Genomic DNA, 17,608 nt, shown 5'->3' with positions numbered 1-17,608 from the left:
TATCTACAGCCACTACAGATGTCAAATACTACAGATACAACCGCTAGTTTAACACCATATAAATCGTCGCTTTAATACAGTAGTGCGCCAATTAGTGCTCTAGGGAACTGGAGTCAGCGCGGAGAGCAGGCGACAGAAGACAGCCAGGACAGCATTTCGAAGTTGACTCAGAGCGCATCCAAAGACATTGGAAGTTAAACTCGCACACCGTGTCAAGCGTCAGGCACGCCTGCGCAGGTTAGTCTGCAATCCATAACGGTAGGTGTGGTTTTGCTTTTGCTTTTGCGCCTTTAAAGGATACTTTCACAGGTTTTAACAAGGCAGTACGCTAAGAAAGGTAGCTAGTTCGGCACATCTAAACAATTTTGGTAGGTAACCGATACAAAGACTATGGCATCTAATCGCTGGACTACTTGTCCCATACCTGAGGGTAAAGGAAATAAAAACCACTCTTTGTTTCTCAGACCCCCTCCCCCTTGTAAACCCCATTTATACACTAAACACTACTAATTAAACCCACGTAGGAATGTGGACGCAAACCCTTCACACCAATCTAATAATTAACTAATTACCACCCAGTCAGCCACTTTAGAATCGTTACCGCCGGGTTGACGACGGGTTTGGGAGGCGGGACAACTGGGCCAAGGGGTACTGAACTGGACCAGACCCTGTCAGCCCCGGAACCAGCTGGACCTCAGGAGAGAGCGAGTTCGGTGACACGTGACTGTTAGACAACACACAGAGGAGCCGCGTTTTCTCCACTGACGTCACATCAAAAGTTGACGTCACATCTAAAACTGTCCTTTCACCCCATTTTTACACAACGGAAAGGAGAGAAGGAACAACAACAACAACAACAACAAAAGATCAGTAAAAACCGACACCACACGTGGAAAGTTTCTACTACATCTGGTCTAATCACAAAAAGTATATTTTTTGTGTCCACCCTTTCACACGGTGCATCACCGTTACCACGTTTTTTACAGCATTTAAACACCATCTCATCTATACTGTAACCTGTATCGTCAGCTGTGGAGGATGAGATACAGTATATTCTATGCACTGACTAATTCCACAGCAGGGTAATTAAATTAGTTTGCAAGCCCAAGGGCGAGGGAGAACATCCCCTAAATGCTTCACAATATGAGCAAAGAGGATGTCTCCAGAATTGGGCACCAGCTACGAAGCTCTCCGTGCATTAGTTGGGTATTTTCCCACATATGTCAAGTGGTAAAAGCATTTCTCAGCTCTGCTGCAGTGAGCTGAAATTATCTACCTTTGCACCTGAGGGTGTTTTCAGTTTTACGATTAAAGTATTTTCTTCCCGACTCTTGAACTTGTTAACTGTGCCCCGTCCAGAAATGCAATTAATTTAAATTGAACTGTTCCTTTCCCTCCACTCTCACGTCCTCTGTGCCACAGTGGCGAAGACGTCTTCGCTAGTGTCTCATAGAACATGAGACTTTCTCTCAATAGATCTGATTTGATCATCATTTCGTATGACAGACGTTACGGTAGAGATGGAAAAGTAAGCGTCAATCTGTCAAATGTCGGTTTAAATTCTTTATTTGTGTTAGGAATTGCAATCCTGAAGTACTAACAGGGAGATCCAGTGGCTGCTCAGGCGAGGCCTTGTAGCTAAGGACAGGATTAGAATTCAATATAGATTCAGAGAACAGCTCGTCTGTTTTTAATATCCTCGCAATATTGCGCTTCTTTTCTCCCGTAAGGAAAACGCAACTTTCATTTAATGTAAAAGTACCCTAAAGGTACAAAATCTCACTTGAAACTATACATTGCAGTTAGGGCATATTTTCAATAAGCTCGCGTGACGTCAAGCAACAGCGAAAAAAGCCTTAATACACGAAGCAAACATCGATACAGCATCCATAATGTAAAGGTTACAGACACTTCAATTAACGCAGGATAATCGCATGATCAGATCAATCCAGGCTTTTGTCATTTATATTTACATTATTTAATGGTTAATTCGATGTAAATGCGATTTGTTTAATCATTTCAACGTGTGATCTTAACCCAGATAATTTTTACTCTGTAATTTATAATGGTAAAATGAAGTTTAAAAGTTTGATGATGCTGCCACCTTGAGGATATAAATATAGAGTGTACTTTCTCTTGAATAAACCGCAATCTTAAAAGTACACAGACTTTAAAAAGCAAATTCCAACACGTTATTTACATTTTGATCTTGAAAAGCATCTTTAAAGACTGAGTATTTTCAGGGGATATTTGACTAAAACACAAAGCACTGTTTTTTTAAGGGGTCACGTATAAATCTCATGAAAACCTACTAAGAACAGAAAACTACATTGGGAGTATTGTCTTCTACAAAAGTTAAATTGAATTTTGAAAAGAAAATATAACAGAGAATTTATGGGATTCAGGACCTCGGTTTTACATCTCATCAGAAGGACGGCGCCTTTTTACAGTATAGTGTCTCCGTCACTATACTGGGGCATGAGGACACACACAGACCGCCCCCTGCTGGCCCCAGTAACACCTCTTCCAGCAGCAGCCTTAGCTTTCCCAGGAGTCTCCCCTCCAGGTAAATAGATCGATCACTTTATTGGCCATATATAATTTCTTGCCTTAGTAATTCGTCTTTTTAGCATACTGACCAGGCTCACACTGCTGAGCTTCAGTGGGCTGCCAGCGTTGAGCTGCAGGGTGATATCACATCAAAATTAATTAAGTTCCGTATATCATTTTTTTTCAACTGAGCTTTTTTTTTCAGAAATGCAACAATCATGCTGAATACTGTTACATGCAATGGAAGTTGAATGAAGGCAACACCTGCAAAGAAGATACTCAAATTGAAATTTACTGATCGAATATTCAATGTGGAGTTTGGCAGCCAACACGGATGGCCAGGTCTTCACCAGTTTGGCACAGCTGGATGGCGTAAATGTGCCCATTATTCTTGGCAACAGATTTTCCATTGGATTCAAGTCAGGACTGTGACGTTGCTGCTCAAGGACATTCAGTCTCTTCCTGTCAGATCGTGTCGGGTCATTGTCGCGCTGAAACAGGAGTCTAAAATCAAATATATGTCAGATGAGGTCTAAAATGAGTCTTATTTCTTGCCACTCACCCAACAGGCCAGTGTTATTTCAGATATACTGACACATATATGGTGAGTGTATGGACAGCGTCTCTTAACTCAGATGTAAAACTTTGCAGGTCTTTCAGTTTCACAGTGACATCCCTAACCAGTCTGGAGGGGTGGCCTGGTGCAGGTGGTGTAGGGTGGTATGGTGCTCATTCCACTTCTGAATGATGGACACTGTGCTCGAGGGACAGGTCACCTCCTCCTGATCTGTGTCCCTCTGCTCCTGTATCCCCAGCTTGTGTCTGTAGCTCCTCGGCCTCGGTCAGTTTCTCGCTTCACCGTGTTAGCTGTGGCTTGAAATTCAATATCTAGCTGAGGGATCTTACAGCTGCATTCCCTCTGGAATCAGATTGAAAGGCTCTGACTGCACAGAGAGACGGTCACACTAATTGTGTGTCCTTCCAAACTGTTCTTTTGTGCCTGAATTGATTAAGGGTTGCTGGTTAAAAAGGGTGGAATACTTATGAAACAATTATTTTCCTATTATCAGCCTTTCTATAGCTTTAGCAATTTGGAGTAGATTTTGTATGTTTTAAATATACAACACCTATATGAAAAAGTAGTGAAGGCTCAGACAGCAAAATAAAAACATGTAACTTTTGCAATACTCGATACCAGGCTATCATTCAAACTGAAACCAATAGGAAGAAGATGAAGAAAGGAGATGTGAGTCTAGGAAGTGATATATGATACGCAGCCCGCAAACAGGAAAAAAAGGCAAGAATGACGTCTTGCGGAGCAAATTTAATTACGGTACTCGCGTATGAGAAACCAAGAGGACGAAGAGCAGCTCCCCGCTCGCGTTTTCGGTCATCGACTGGCTGGGCCTGTCGGCGTGTCACGCAGCCCCGCCTGCGCGCCTTGACGTCACACGCCGCGCCGCTCGGCCTCCTCCTCCCCCGCTAGGCTGCGCTCTGATTGACAATAATGGCGACGCGTCTGCTCTGAGTTGTTGCAACGAGCCAGCTTTAAAAAAAAACCGACAACTGAGCTTCGGGAGACGAGATCGCCCGCATCGGGACCGTGGTGCAAGCGTGCAGGGTGCCCTGTGGACAACCGGGAGCGAGCGAGTGAGTGAAGAGGGCAGGGATCGTGTGGGAAGCGCCGTAGACACAAAGATCCCCAACCGGGCTGGGAGCTGGAGTAGAAACACAACGCGTACAAAGAGAGCAGGATTTTCCCTGGAAGAAGAAAAAAAAAGGAGACAAAAAGGGGATTTCCGATGAATGGTGGAAGGTGGAGACGGCTGAAAAGAGACGCAACTTTAGAAATATTCCAGTAGCTTCACCATCCTTCTCAAAAACGACGTTTACTTTTTTTCCCCCTCTCTCCCTGCGTGTGTGTGCGCGCTTTCCGGAGCTTGAAAAGCCGTCTCCGTTTCGATAAGCCCGTTATTATTATTATTATTATTATATTTTTTTTTAATGCAGAAGAAGGGGTCGTGGTAAGAAAGCGAGGGGGCGAGAGAGGCGCCGCAAAAGTTGGACCCATCTGTTGATCGCCATTCGTTTGGTTGTGTGTGTGTGTTTTTTGTGGGTTTTGCCGTTTCTGCCCGTCTCGTTTTTAACTTTTGGATCAGCCTGTCCTGCAAGAGGAGACCCCCCGTCCGCATGAAGAGGATAAGTTTCTAAACTTTCGACGGAAAGGGCTCTCTCTCTCTCTCTCTCCGTGTCTCTGTCTCCTGCGCGGGAGGGTGCAGGGGGTTTAACAACAACAGCAGGGATTTGCAAGCAATTATTGCAGCGGGGGCGGCTGCTTTTCCCCTCCCCGGTTGATCCCTGCTCTGCTTCTAAGTTGCACTTTTTAAAAAAAAAAAAAGAAAACAACAGCGCTGGTCTAGACGAAACCCGACCGGCCGGGCCCTTTGTTGTCTCGGCGCCGTGCTGCCGGACCGCCGAGCCCCCTCCGTGTGTCAGCGCCGGCCCGGCCGCTTCCTCCCGTCAGGACCCCAGCTCTAGGAGCGCTGACCCCCCCCCGGTGACCGGCACGACCCCCCGCCCGGGCGACTCCCGCCGAGGTCGATGCGGGGAGCGGGGCAGCCGCATTGAATAGCCGCCGCCGTCCGTGTTGTTTGCCAGAGGCCGCCGCCAAATGACCACCGGCAGGAACAACAGGGTGATGATGGAAGGCGTGGGCGCCCGGGTGTTCCGCGGGCCCGACTGGAAGTGGGGCAAGCAGGACGGCGGCGAGGGGCACGTCGGCACCGTCCGCAGCTTCGAGAGCCCCGAGGAGGTGGTGGTCGTCTGGGACAACGGCACGGCCGCCAACTACCGCTGCTCCGGGGCCTACGACGTCCGGATCTTCGACAGCGCCCCCACAGGTATACGCGGCGGGCAGTCCGGGGGTGACCCTCCCCGGGGCTTCTGGGGGCTTGCTGCGGAGGTGTGCGGGGACACCCCCCCCCCCCCCCCCCAGCCGGGTTACGGGGGCCTCCTGGTCTGTGGGGAGGAACGGGAGTGTTTTTTTTTTGGGGGGGGGAGTCTCCCGATCATCAAAAGACCTTCATTAAAAGAAAAGATTCTTGGTTTCGAACCGGCGAAGTCATGCATTTGTGTTTGGCTGGGTGTTGGAGTAGAGACCCAGAGACACTAGGCAGTCGGGCGGTGAAGCTTGAGACCCCTGTCCGGCACCGCTCGCCTTGGGTTGAGGTCCTCCAGCTGTGGACCCCAACTCTGGTCCTGGGGCACCCCCCCAGTGCTCCCTAAGTTTGTGTTCCAGCTGACTCCCCAGTCTCGGGGTGCTGGGCTTTTATCTCTTGTGTCTGTTTGCCCCCTCATGGGAAAGATCTGTCCCGGAGCGGAAAGCCGGACTGAGTGGGGTTCACCGCCGGTCCCCCCGGCGCCCTCGCCTGCGTCTGCGGGGCTGCCGAGACGGAGCTGGGCTCTGGGGCGCGAGGAGACGGCTGCGCGGCGCTGTGTTGTGTGGGGCGGATGGAGCGGGCGAGGGGCAGGGTGTTTTGGAGACCAGAGGTTTCATGGTTCGGGTGGGGGCTCTGTCAGAGGCAGCGAAGAGCCGGGGTGATTACCAGCTCAGTGGGCATGGAAACCAGTGGGCACGGAGCCCCTCAGGACTGGGGCTGGGACCTGGCAGGCTCCTGATTCTGCTGGCTTTTTATAGTGCTGCCTCATCCTCGGGGCTCTCTTCCGCGCAGCGTTTCCGCCGCTGTGCTACAGGGCATAGGAGCAGCTGCTGTACACACTGGGGGGAAATCCGCCAGTGGCGGCAGCTCTCTTCCCCCTTTCCCATTGTTAACAAGGATGTGTGGCTGCGAGGAGGGACAAACAGGACGTACGGTCCAGGTCGTAGCGTTGCGGCTCCGTGATTCCTCCGGCCAGCTCCAGAGCCGGCTGAAGCGCTTGAAACGGCCCGACACTCGGTCACAGCAGCTAGAGTGGGTCTTCTTGCAGCTGCTGTCAAGTTCAAGCTCAAAGTCTACTGTCATTATACTCATACACGGGTATATGGTATAACGAAATGCTATTTAGCTAGCCCTCAGAATTTAAGTAGTACAAAAAAACAACAATACAATAGTATGTTAAAAGAAAGACAGAAACAACAGGCAGTGTGCAAAAACAAGAACAGGTAACAGGTAATGTGCAAAACAACATCAGATGTTCAAAAACATGCATCAACAGAATGAAATAAAAGGATAGAAAATTATGGGGAGTGAGCTTCTTGGCATGTGAGGTAGAGGTAGATTTCTGGTAGTCCGGGCCCGAATGCTCCGGTACCGTTTTCCAGATGGTAGAGGGTCATACAGTCTGTAGCTGGGGTGTGTGGGGTCTTTGATGATGCTTAGAGCGTTCCTCAAGCACCGTCTGTCACACGGAGACGCTGAGGTAGCTTCTTTTAGGACAGCCGGCTGTAATTCGCTGTCATTTTTAAAAAACAGCATCGCTTAATCACCTGCCCCATTTCAGCTGGGGACGTGGTGCGTGGCTTCACCCACTGCTGAAGACCAAGCCAGCTGCGTTGTTTTGTCTTCCAGAGCCTCTGCAGCAGGATAGGCTTTGCTTATCCAATCCCCTGGGGCTGTAACACAGGGTCTTCAGCTGGAAGTGTAACGGATGTTTATTTTCTCGGAGCTAAGCCAGCTTTGGGAAATTTAAATTGAATGGCTCCTCACTAAAAGTGTGATGTTTGTCCTCGTTATCTCTTGCATGTTAACTCCTTATTTGCCCGAAAGCCTGCCTCCCTCTTGATCTGTTTCTGTCTGGTAGGCCCACCAGTTTTTTTTTTCTTCTGACACGAAACACACTGTAGGTAAGGTGCTTAAAAAGTCCCCTGGGCACTTTTATTGGGGTTAAAATGTTGAGTCTGTTCACTGTTGGAAACACACTCAGTGGACCAGAGGTCTGAACGAGCCTCTTGTTTGGGAGCAGTCTGATGTTCTCCGGTGACGGTGACCTGCTTGTCCCGAGGAAACCAGGAGGAGTGATCTGCAGTCCGCTCCCAGCACAGCGAGGGCAGTAAGCGCCTCCTGGGAAGAGGGCTGTGATCCCTGCAGTGGTGGGCCAGAGTTGGGGTGCCCCAGGGGTCGTTGGGGTGATGTGGTGCTCTGAGGCCCTGGAGGAGTGAAACGGTGGGGCGCGCCTCACGGCAGAGCCTTGGCAGGTGTTGGGCCGGCCCAGGCGGCTCCTCGCCCAGCTCTGTGCCTCGGGGTGCGCCCCGGTTTGTGTCGCGCCCCGAGATGCTCCGGGAGAAGGAGGGTCAGTTTGGAACGCGTGCGAGACCCTGTTCCATAAAGAAAGGCATGGTAGATGTAGGAGAAAATAGGGCTGTGTCACTCTTCAGGCTCATCTAGATAGGTTTGTACAGGGCGTAGTAGTGTTTGACATCGGGTTCACAGCCCCGAGTGTCCTGAAGTGGTTTCAATTCATTGTTTGATGTGTGTATTTCATAAAAACATCCAAATGTGCACCTGTGTTCTAGCTTTTTGAATTTGTGTACATATTCAGGTCTTAGCCAGCAGCCATATCACCCTGCAGCTCACTGCTCACAGCTGGCAGCCCACTAAAGCTCAGCAGGTGTGAGCCTGGTCAGTACCTGGAGGGGAGACTCCTGGGAAAAACTAAAGTTGCTGCTGGAAGAGGTGTTAGTGGGGCCAGCAGGGGGCGCTCACCCTGCAGTCTGTGTGGGTCCTAATGCCCCAGTAGAGTGACGGGGACACTAGACTGTAAACAGGTGCCGTCCTTCGGATGAGATGTAAAACCGAGGTCCTGACTCTCTGTGGTCATTAAAAATCCCAGGGTGTCTGGGATTTCAAAAAGAGTAGGGGTGTTACCCTCAAAAAGAGTAGGGGTGTTACCCTGGCATCCTGGCCAAATTTCCCCCTGGCCTTTACCAATCATGGTCTCCTAATAATCCCCCTCTCTGAACTGGCTTCATCCCTCTGCTCTCCTCCCCACTGAGAGCTGGTGTGTGGGGAGAGTACTGGTGCATCATCCAGGTGGGGCTGCACACTGGTGGTGGTGGAGGGGATCCCCATTATCTGTAAAGCAGATTAAGTGCAAACAATTATTATTACAGTCTGCTGCAAGTGAGCCTCTCTCCTCCAGATCCCTGCTTGCTCTTCCTACTGTGAACCTGAGAACACGATAGAGGGGGGGAGGGAAGTCTTTTGGCTCGTTATAGCTGTTTTGGTCGCTGACTGATCCAGGGATCTCATCCAGCCATTTCTTGAAGGGTTTGGGGAAGTCCTTTTGAGCAACATTGTCGAGTGATTTAAAAAGGTTCCTGACTCCTGCACCCTTTTGTTTAAAGTAAACCCTCCCCTTTTCAGTCTTGAATGCCTTTCCTCTGAATTTCCAATTGTCCGCAGGTCTGGCCTGTGTTTCAGTGTTGATCTTGAAGTCCTCTCAGGGAATTTAAAGTTCCCTTCAAGACCTCATGTCTTATTCCTGCAAGTTGAGAGCCCAGATTGTAGTTGCAATAATGTATTGCTAATCGGTTCCTCCCCTAGATGCTGAAGTGTAGTGTGCATTCATTGTTTCTGATTGTATGCTGAGCCTGTGGACTGTTTAGGTCTTACTTTAAAAGAGACACCCTAATAACTTCCTGATTTCCTGAAAGATTTAAAGCTACCTGATAGGAGCAGGTGACTGGCTTCTGTAAATGTGTTACAGTACAGTTATACAAAATGTAATGTACAGTAATGCACTCACATTTGTCTTGCACTGACCTCAGAAAAGAAACACTCCTTAACTTGACATTCACAGGATATACAGGCATGGTCAAAGGTATGTGCACAAAACAGAGTTCTGGGAAGTGGGTACCTTTTCAGACGTGACTGCAAGAATTAATAGCTGCCCTGTGTGTATATGTATATGCTTTTGTACCACTCATGATGCTGCGTGGACTAAGAGCTGTTTTTAGATTTGTTCTGGTCGCTGTTATGTTGTCACCATAGCTGAGTGTTCTGTTCTGCCTATCTTGTCTTATTACTTTTTAACATTTCAGGATCTTAAATCACTAACGCTCACCCCGTCTCTCATGGATGTAGGAGACTGGAGTAACATCCATCTTTTGGGTGGGCTGTAATGAAGACTTAAGTTCCAGGCAATAAAGCACTTATGATATAAACAAGCTGTAACCTAGATTGAGGGGTTCTTAAAAGCAGGCTCGTTTCAGATGGTATGAAAAAGCCTTTGACTGTGCTTGAGGCAAAAGGGCCGTGGACGCATGCATCTTATTGAATTGTAGGACTAGTAAAGCAGTGAAATACTCCAGCTGAGCTGGGAGCTGGTGACAATTCAGCCTGCAAGTGGAATGGAAATGTAGTGGGTTTTGCTTGCTGCTAATGATGAATTATAGACCTACCTCAGGCTGGTATTTAAAGAACAAAAATATTATGCACATTAGGGGAAAAAAAACTTTTCATTTAAAAAAATATATATATATATTTGTGCTTTCCTGGCTCTGGTCGGTAATTTAATCATACAGGATGAGGGGACATGCTAGCTTTAGATCTTTAGAAGCTTCTAGCTTTAGAAGGAAGAAATAAATGTTGAACCATGAAGAAATCCCAGACGGGCCGGCAGGATGGTTTTGGGCTGAACGTTTTGAAGTGGATCGGGGGAGACCTCGAAGGCAGTATTCGGGGTGAACCCCTCGGCTGAGTTTGCTTGTAAATGTCTTGTGTCCTAACATACTCTTTGGAGAGCCAGTACATTCTGTAAATAATATTCAGAGCGAACATTTCTTTAAAAGTTGTGGCATTAATTTAGATGAAACTCTGTTTTCATTTGTAATGTTTCCCATACTTGTGGTTAGGAGCCTGTAACATTAAAGTTAGAAGTTAAAATAATTGAGCTTGTTTTTCTTTAGTCTTTTGTATAGGAGCTCAAAAAAAAAACCTCAGGACATCTTTTCTAAATGTTTCACTGCTTTAGTACTGTGGTAAGAAGACCCGCTGCACTTTTTTATATAATGATCCTTTCTAACGTTTTTTTTTGTGTAGTATTATTGAACCCTCCCATTTGAAAGATGCCATGCTTTGTTGGACTGTAGGCTTTCTCTTTTACTCCTAATCCGCGCCTCCTCATTCACTGTGTAACAGCTGCCCGTGTGGAGGCAGGCACGCCTGCTGTCTTTATTGGCCACTGTTGCCGAGGGAGACGGTGTTAAAGGTCGCAGTGCTTCTGCGGTGGGGATGAGGTCACACACCCCAGGTGGTGTCTCCGCGGGGGTGACATGTTGGAAGGGAAACTGCTGATCGTCGCACGAGAGACTCACAAGTGAGCTACACCTACTGCAGCAGCACGGCTCAGCCACATGGTTCTGGAGCATTTTGCAAAGAAACTCCAAGCACGAAAAAACAGCTATATTGTGTATTGCGAATAGATTGTTTTTCTCTTCCAGCTGCATCTGGAGTCGAGTAGCCACATGCTTATCATCTGTCTGGTTAGAACAGACAGCCAATCTTCCTGAGTACCACTTTAGTTCCAAAGGAGAGCCTGGCCCAGCAGTTTTGAAAACACCCACAAACCAGAATGCTTTTATGAGTTATTTTTAAGTGATTTGACAGCCTGGAGGCATTGTGTCATTGAAACTTTATTTTGAAAATCCCCGTTCTTTTTATGACATAAAATGATTAGAGTTTCCTGCATATGTAATTTCAAGCACAAAACCTGAAAATGAAAGGTTTGTTGTTGAGATGGAAATAGCAAGTCTAGATACAATTCTTCCTAAAACTCTGATTTAAAAGTGGTTGCTTTGCCTGGCAAAAGAGATGACTGAGAGTTTAACATTCAAAACAAAAGACGCACCTAGGTGGAAGCTGTTTATAAACATAACATCTTGCATCAGATATGCTCTTAATCATTTCACTTACAGTTTAGGCAGATCACAGCAGTGAAACCTAACCACTTGTTAGGTTGCTTAATGAGGCTTCTGACTCTGGGTCACTTAATAATCTTCTCCTTCTGAACAGTGCCAGTGTTGCTCCTGTCAAGCACAGCATCCTGCTTGGTCACATGGAAGATTATCTAGAGATAATGAAAAGCAGAAATCCTTTGTTGGTTTGGCCCCTCTTTAGTTCCCTGGAGACAATTTGTAATTCCTCTCCGTTTTAAGTGTGATGTTGTCGCACTTACTCAGGGCGTTCCACAAGGTTCCGCGCTGGGGCCTCTACAAATGCGACTGGCACTCTTATTTAAAGTGACTTACTTTTGCACTCATTTATGCAGCTGGGACTTATACTGTAGCTACAAGACAGCAGTGTCTTACCTGGCTCACCTTGTGTTTACGAGATCGGAGCCCTGAGCACTGGCAAACTGTTCCACAGTGCCTCCCTGTCTTTATGTTGCCTTGCAAAAGTATTTATATCCTTGAATGTTTTATTGCTTTAAAGCTTGCAGTCACAATACTCTAAAAAGTGGCAATTTGTTATATACACATCCTGATCCATGCATTTAAAGCAAAAAAAGACGTAAATAATTAAGGTGGAAGTAAAATGGGAAAGCTGTGGCAAACCTAAATTACATTCAGAGAAGAATGAAAAATTGTGCAAGGCTGCTGTGAAAAGCTGGTAGATGTGTTCAAGAAGATATTTGGTTGTAATTTCTGCCAAAGATGCTTCCACCAAATACTGAGTTCACAGTTCTGAATACCTATTTCAGTTTTTTTTCCTATTTAGTTTTTGTTGACATTGACTGTAACTTATCTTACACAAGGAAGTCTACAGTTTAAGAATTCAGATTGACTCAACTATTAAAATTAAAAAATGTATGTGCATTGTTTTATAATTTCACATAATGAGACATTATTGGAAGGGTCTGACCACTTTTGCAAGACGCTGTATACAAGGGCTTCACTGCTGTGTTGCCCACTGTCAGAGTGTTTGCACATCAGATCAGCTACTACTTCTGTACTGCACTGGTGTCTCGTATGATGGAAGACTAAGATAAGGCTCCCAATATCAGTTGAGCAAAGTCTGTGACTTCAGTTGTGGTAGACAGTGATGAAATCAAGCAGTGATGGATGTTAGAAGCTTTGGCCTTAGAGTTGATAACGCAGTGTCAAAAGCAGCACAGATCAGCAGCTTCGCAAGGGTGACTGTCTTCTCCTTGTGTGACATTGCTTGGTTAAAACCCTGCTCTCCCACTCTCCCTGATGCTGTAAAATTGAGTAGTGCCTTTATTTAATCAGATCTGAGTGTTTTCAGAACCCGTGGCTTGCGTGCACACTGAAGGGGCTCTGTGCCAGCATATACTTAATCCTCTCTCAAGGGCTCCCTGTGAATTTTACACTGGATTTTGAGGTTCTCCACTAGGGCACCAGGTAGCATCACTCCAGGGTATTTTAAGGGCTTATTCCATGAGTGGAATCCAGCTCTTCGTCAGGGATCTGCTGGTTCAGTCTCTGAGGCGGAGCGGTGGCTCTATGGCTGAGGATCTGCGCCTGTGGCTGGAAGGTTGCCGGTTCGAATCCCGCGGCCGGCAGAGGAATCCTACTCCGTTGGGCCCCTGAGCAAGGCCCTTAACCTCAGCTGCTATAGGGGCACCGTATCAATGACTGACCCTGCGCTCTGACCCCAAGCTTCTCTCCCTGTCTGTGTGTCTCATGGAGAGCAAGCTGGGGTATTCGAAAAGACAAATTCCTAATGCAAGAAATTGAATATGGCCAATAAAGTGATCTTGTGCTCCGCTGAAGCCCAGGCACTGGTGGGTATCGGAGCCCTGTCACTGCTCACAGAGTTTTGGCCTGGCAACATTCTGCCCCAATCCAATCAGGAGACTGCGAAACTGCTTGTCTGCTCGTTTAAAAATCTTGTAACGTATACGTTAGTTTTCCTCATGGCTTTGCCGGACAAAGTTTGCTGTACTTCATTTTTTACAATGTGTGTTGTTGTACTGTACTTTGAAAGCATAAGAAAGCAAAATTGTATCATTCTTATAAGGTTTTGCCTGAAGCAAACTTTAATGCTAGAGAAGCTGCCGAGTGAGCCGTTTCACGTTCTGTTGCTCCCAGTGGAAGTCGGAGTGGGGACGTGCTGCCGGTGTTGTAGTAAAGCCGGCACACGACTGCAGTCTCCTGAACTCTGTCCTTGACTCTCCGTGGAGCCGGGAGGGCCGGCCTTGCCTTGGGAGATTGTGCTGGGAAGGTCCGGCACGCCGAGCAAGACGGGGAGCCGGGGGGCTGGCCCGGAGCCCTGGGCCCGAGCCAGCAGACACAGGCGCCAGTGCCAGGGCTGGGCCAGGCCGTGCTGACCTGCAGGACAGGAAAGGCCAAATAAAGCCCCCCGTTCTCAACACGTCCCTCTCTAGGCTGCACGTCGCGCACGTTTAGAGCTCAGAGTGCCCTTTCTGGAAGGCGACGACCGTGTTTGTGCGCGTGTGGGATTCCTATTAGCTTTGCCCGTTCTGTGTTTGAAGATAACGCCAGCAGAGTTTGTTCATTGCAGTGAATCTTATGCCAGAAGGCCACGTTTGGTGATTAGCTACAAGATCACAGAGATCACATTACTCTCCTCTGTGCCGTAGCATGGATGAAAGAGCGGAGTTATTATTTAATCGCAGCAGCTCAGCTTAACAAGTGGAATCGCTCTGCCTGAGAGCCTGCTTTGGTACAGTACTGTCTTGTGTTGGGTGCTGATGAGCCCTCCTGTGTTGAGAAGTACTGTGCTGTAGCTCGTCCTGTGGTACCTGCAGACCCCTGTCTCGCACTGTAGAGGAGCCCAGATTCGCAGAGCATCCTTTCTGTGTCCTCAATGTCTCCTGGTATTGTGCAAAAGAACGGCCTCCGATTGCGTTGTTCTCGGGAAAGGACAAAAGGTGCCACCTGGAATTCACTCACAACATGACATCCTTCCACTGTTTTTTTTTTCCTGTGTCCTCCTCCTGCCTTGTGAGCCTAAAAGTGAAATTTAAATCCATTTAGTGAGTCCCGCGTAGCTGTCTGTCCTATGAAGAAGTGAGTAAAGAGTCTTGAGAAATGAACAAGCAATTCTGAACAATCCTCAAGATGTGTTGCAGATGCTGATGGTTTGATTTCAGTGGAAAATGTTATTATCTTGATATTAAGAACTTAACAGCTGTGGGCTTTTTTTAAATTCCATGATTACATTTAAGGCATTTCATTAATCAGCACGGTGTGAATTTTTGTAAAAATGGTGATAAAAGTACTTGCATGTGCTTATAGAGCCTGGTTACATTGCACCTGGGAAAACAGTAGGAGAAACCCGGCGCTTGACTCTCGACTCCAAGATACGTTTTCTTTAACGCCTGTCAACATTTTGGCAATTTCATCCTGATGAAGGCTTTGTTTTCAGAAGTGTAATAGAGAAAATGTATTTTGGGTGAGAGAGAGTAGTTTGTCAGATCTCTTTAACTATCTTCCCAGGTGCAGTGTAACCAGGATGATTCTGCAGTTATCACTGTTTTATTTTACTTAAATGATCTCTGTACAGTGTGTGCGGTCTTTCTCTTGTTTTGTATTTGGCTCTTTTCGCGTGCACTTTTCCATTTTCTTTTCAAGTTGTGGGAGGAGACGGTTTGGAAATATCTGCTGAAGATTCAGTGGAGTGCTTCTGAGGCTTGTGGCTCATTTGCTCCTTCTCCTTCTCTCCGTCTGTCTCTGCTGAAGGTATCAAACACGACGGGACCATGTGTGACACCTGCCGCCAGCAGCCCATCATCGGCATCCGCTGGAAGTGTGCGGAGTGTACCAACTACGACCTGTGCACCACCTGTTACCATGGAGACAAGCATCATCTGCGCCACCGCTTCTACAGAATCACCACGCCAGGGAGCGAGAGGTCAGCCGGCTCGCTCATTGTTTCGCTGACTTTTCACCCTTCGACAGCTGGCGCTGGTCCTTCCCGCTGCTCCTCGTTGATTGTCTTTTAAAAATAGACCATTGTCGCCTCATTCCCTCTCGCCCATTGTGCTGTGCGGTGCTTGTGCTTTACTGCGTGTGTGTCAAAGGCAGCGAGCTGGAAGCTGCTCTTTTGACAGACGCTCTCTGCCTCTGTCGGTCTGCTGCTCTCGAGCAGCCAGTGTGCTTCCAGCAAATATCTATGCAGACAAAACATCAGACTTGGGGGGGGGGGGGGGGGGGGAGATCTGGTTTTTCTGCTAATATGTGAAAGAACACATAAACAAAAACCCATTTTAAAAGCTGTTTAGAAATCAGTGGATATGAATGGACAGGTCTGGACTTAATCTTCCTCTGAATAAAGATATGGCTTCATCTTGCGTCCTTGTCTGAGACTTCCCTTGACCACAGACTGTCTGCTGGTGGTGTGTTATTATGGCCCGGCCTGGTTGGTTCAGCCCACAGCTCGTCTTTGCTTCATCAGGTTAAACTATCGACAATACTTCAGACACTGATTTTGAGGAATGCTTTCTCTGACTGGATTATTTGCAGCAGTGTCATGTCCAAAGGCCTCATTTTTTTTAATCCTGGGAAAACCATCACCAGCGCTTTACTGTGGTCTTTTAAATGCAGTTCTGCCTTCTCAACACGCGTATATCCCTCTCACATGCGTATGAATACCATAACCGATGGGAGAAGTAGAGCTGCTGTAACCTGTAGTCATTTTAAAAAAGTTTAAATTCTTAATTTTATTTATCAATCTAGAGTTTGTATTAGTAGTACCACAACTGAACTGGAATTGGACAGTGTTTTCTAGCTTTTGAAAGAATCAGAGAAGACAGATGATTTGAGTAATTCTCAAGAATGATTTGTAACAGCGCTGGTTCCATATTCATAGGTACTGTATAAACCTAGTTGCAGTTTTCAGGAACTTTATTTAAGTTTGTGTGATGGAGAATCTTAACTATTGTTTGTAGCTTATGCAGATATAATTCCAAGGTTTTAGTTCAGTGGTTCGTGGCTTTTGAAACGCAATACTCCCTATTATTTATCGCAAAACAACAGAAACCACAAACCTCCCACTTTGTATATGGGCTGATTTAATTTTTTTTATATGTTGTTTAATTTTAGGTGCCATTTGCGAACTTAATCTTGCATCAATGAAAAATATTTTTTACTTTAAAAAATAGTTCAGCGAATCGAAGGTAGATGCAGTCGGTCTGATGCAGCCCCCGATACAGCGCTCTGTCATTGGGTTCTCCGCTGAGATTCCTGTTTGCATCGGGGTCGCTGTGCTTTGCTTGCTTGCGCCTCGTCGACTTTCTGTGTGCCGACCCCTTGCTTAGTCTACCAGGTCCCCGGATCCTACCTGGCTCGTTCGCCTCGAGACTGTCGGGTTGTGAGTCTTGCCTGTCTCGCTGTCCAGAACTCCACCGTTTTGGAAACTCCTGATTGTATAAGTCTTATTTGTTAGAGGACAGCGTGAAGCGCCCACTCTGTGTAGTGAGCTTCGTCCGTCAAGCTGCTCTCTCATTCTCCATCTTAGAATCTCCTGTGGTTGGGAGGGAGTCAGGTTTTGACAGTTGTAGATTCTTTAACAGTGTTGGGAAGAACGTTTTTGTCCTGTGCTTGTACATCTGAGACAAGGGTGGGCAAAGCTCTGGGAATATTGTACAGTAGGACGACAAGATAATATGGGCTCTCAGGGTTCCTAAAAGAGAAACTGAATTCTAGCAGTATTTTTGTCCAAAGGCACATTTTGGTTCCAGGTGATGGATGGGGAATTTTTTGTAGTGTTGTATTTCCTTGAATGACAAACCCACGCTAATTGTGTAACTAGTGGAAGCTTGTAAACTCCTGGAGGACCCCTCTTGAAGTTTCTGTCGTGTAGATCGTAGGTTATTGTGCCTTCAAGGAAGCCTGGGCAGGTAGAAAAACTATCGCAATCTGACCATGGTCATAACTCGGAGTGTGTGAGATATTAATGTAAAATTGTGCCTCAGATTCGTCTTCCAGAGGACACATTTGCATGCCAGAAATAAGGAACATTTAAGATTGTCTGGCCTAAAGGAATATTTCACAATGACTCACCCTGTATTATTACTCTCCAAGGGTTGAAAGGAATGTCTTTATATCTGTTGTAAACTCAGTGCTTCGTGAATT

The 17,608-nt window shown here is 46.9% G+C and overlaps 1 protein-coding gene across 3 annotated transcripts in view; it reads left to right on the top strand.

Moving 5' to 3' along the window:
- The first annotated feature begins 4,024 nt into the window (after positions 1 to 4,024).
- Positions 4,025 to 17,608, top strand: part of mib1 (MIB E3 ubiquitin protein ligase 1) — a 104,449-nt gene continuing 90,865 nt past the window's right edge. For 2 of the 3 annotated variants that reach the window (XM_088918855.1, XM_088918854.1), the window contains exons 1-2: positions 4,025 to 5,450; positions 15,215 to 15,386. In XM_088918855.1, coding sequence (XP_088774981.1) covers positions 5,222 to 5,450; positions 15,215 to 15,386 — 401 coding nt within the window. In that variant the 5' untranslated portion in view covers positions 4,025 to 5,221. The remainder of the gene's footprint in view (positions 5,451 to 15,214; positions 15,387 to 17,608) is intronic. The other variant, XM_088918856.1, reaches the window with a different exon arrangement.

This window comes from Atractosteus spatula, chromosome 6 (assembly GCF_055471065.1).
Source record: "Atractosteus spatula isolate fAtrSpa1 chromosome 6, fAtrSpa1.hap1, whole genome shotgun sequence".
Classification (NCBI taxonomy): domain Eukaryota; kingdom Metazoa; phylum Chordata; class Actinopteri; order Semionotiformes; family Lepisosteidae; genus Atractosteus; species Atractosteus spatula.
The sequence above is the reverse complement of the archived record's forward strand: the minus strand, read 5'-3'. Positions and strand labels throughout refer to the sequence as shown.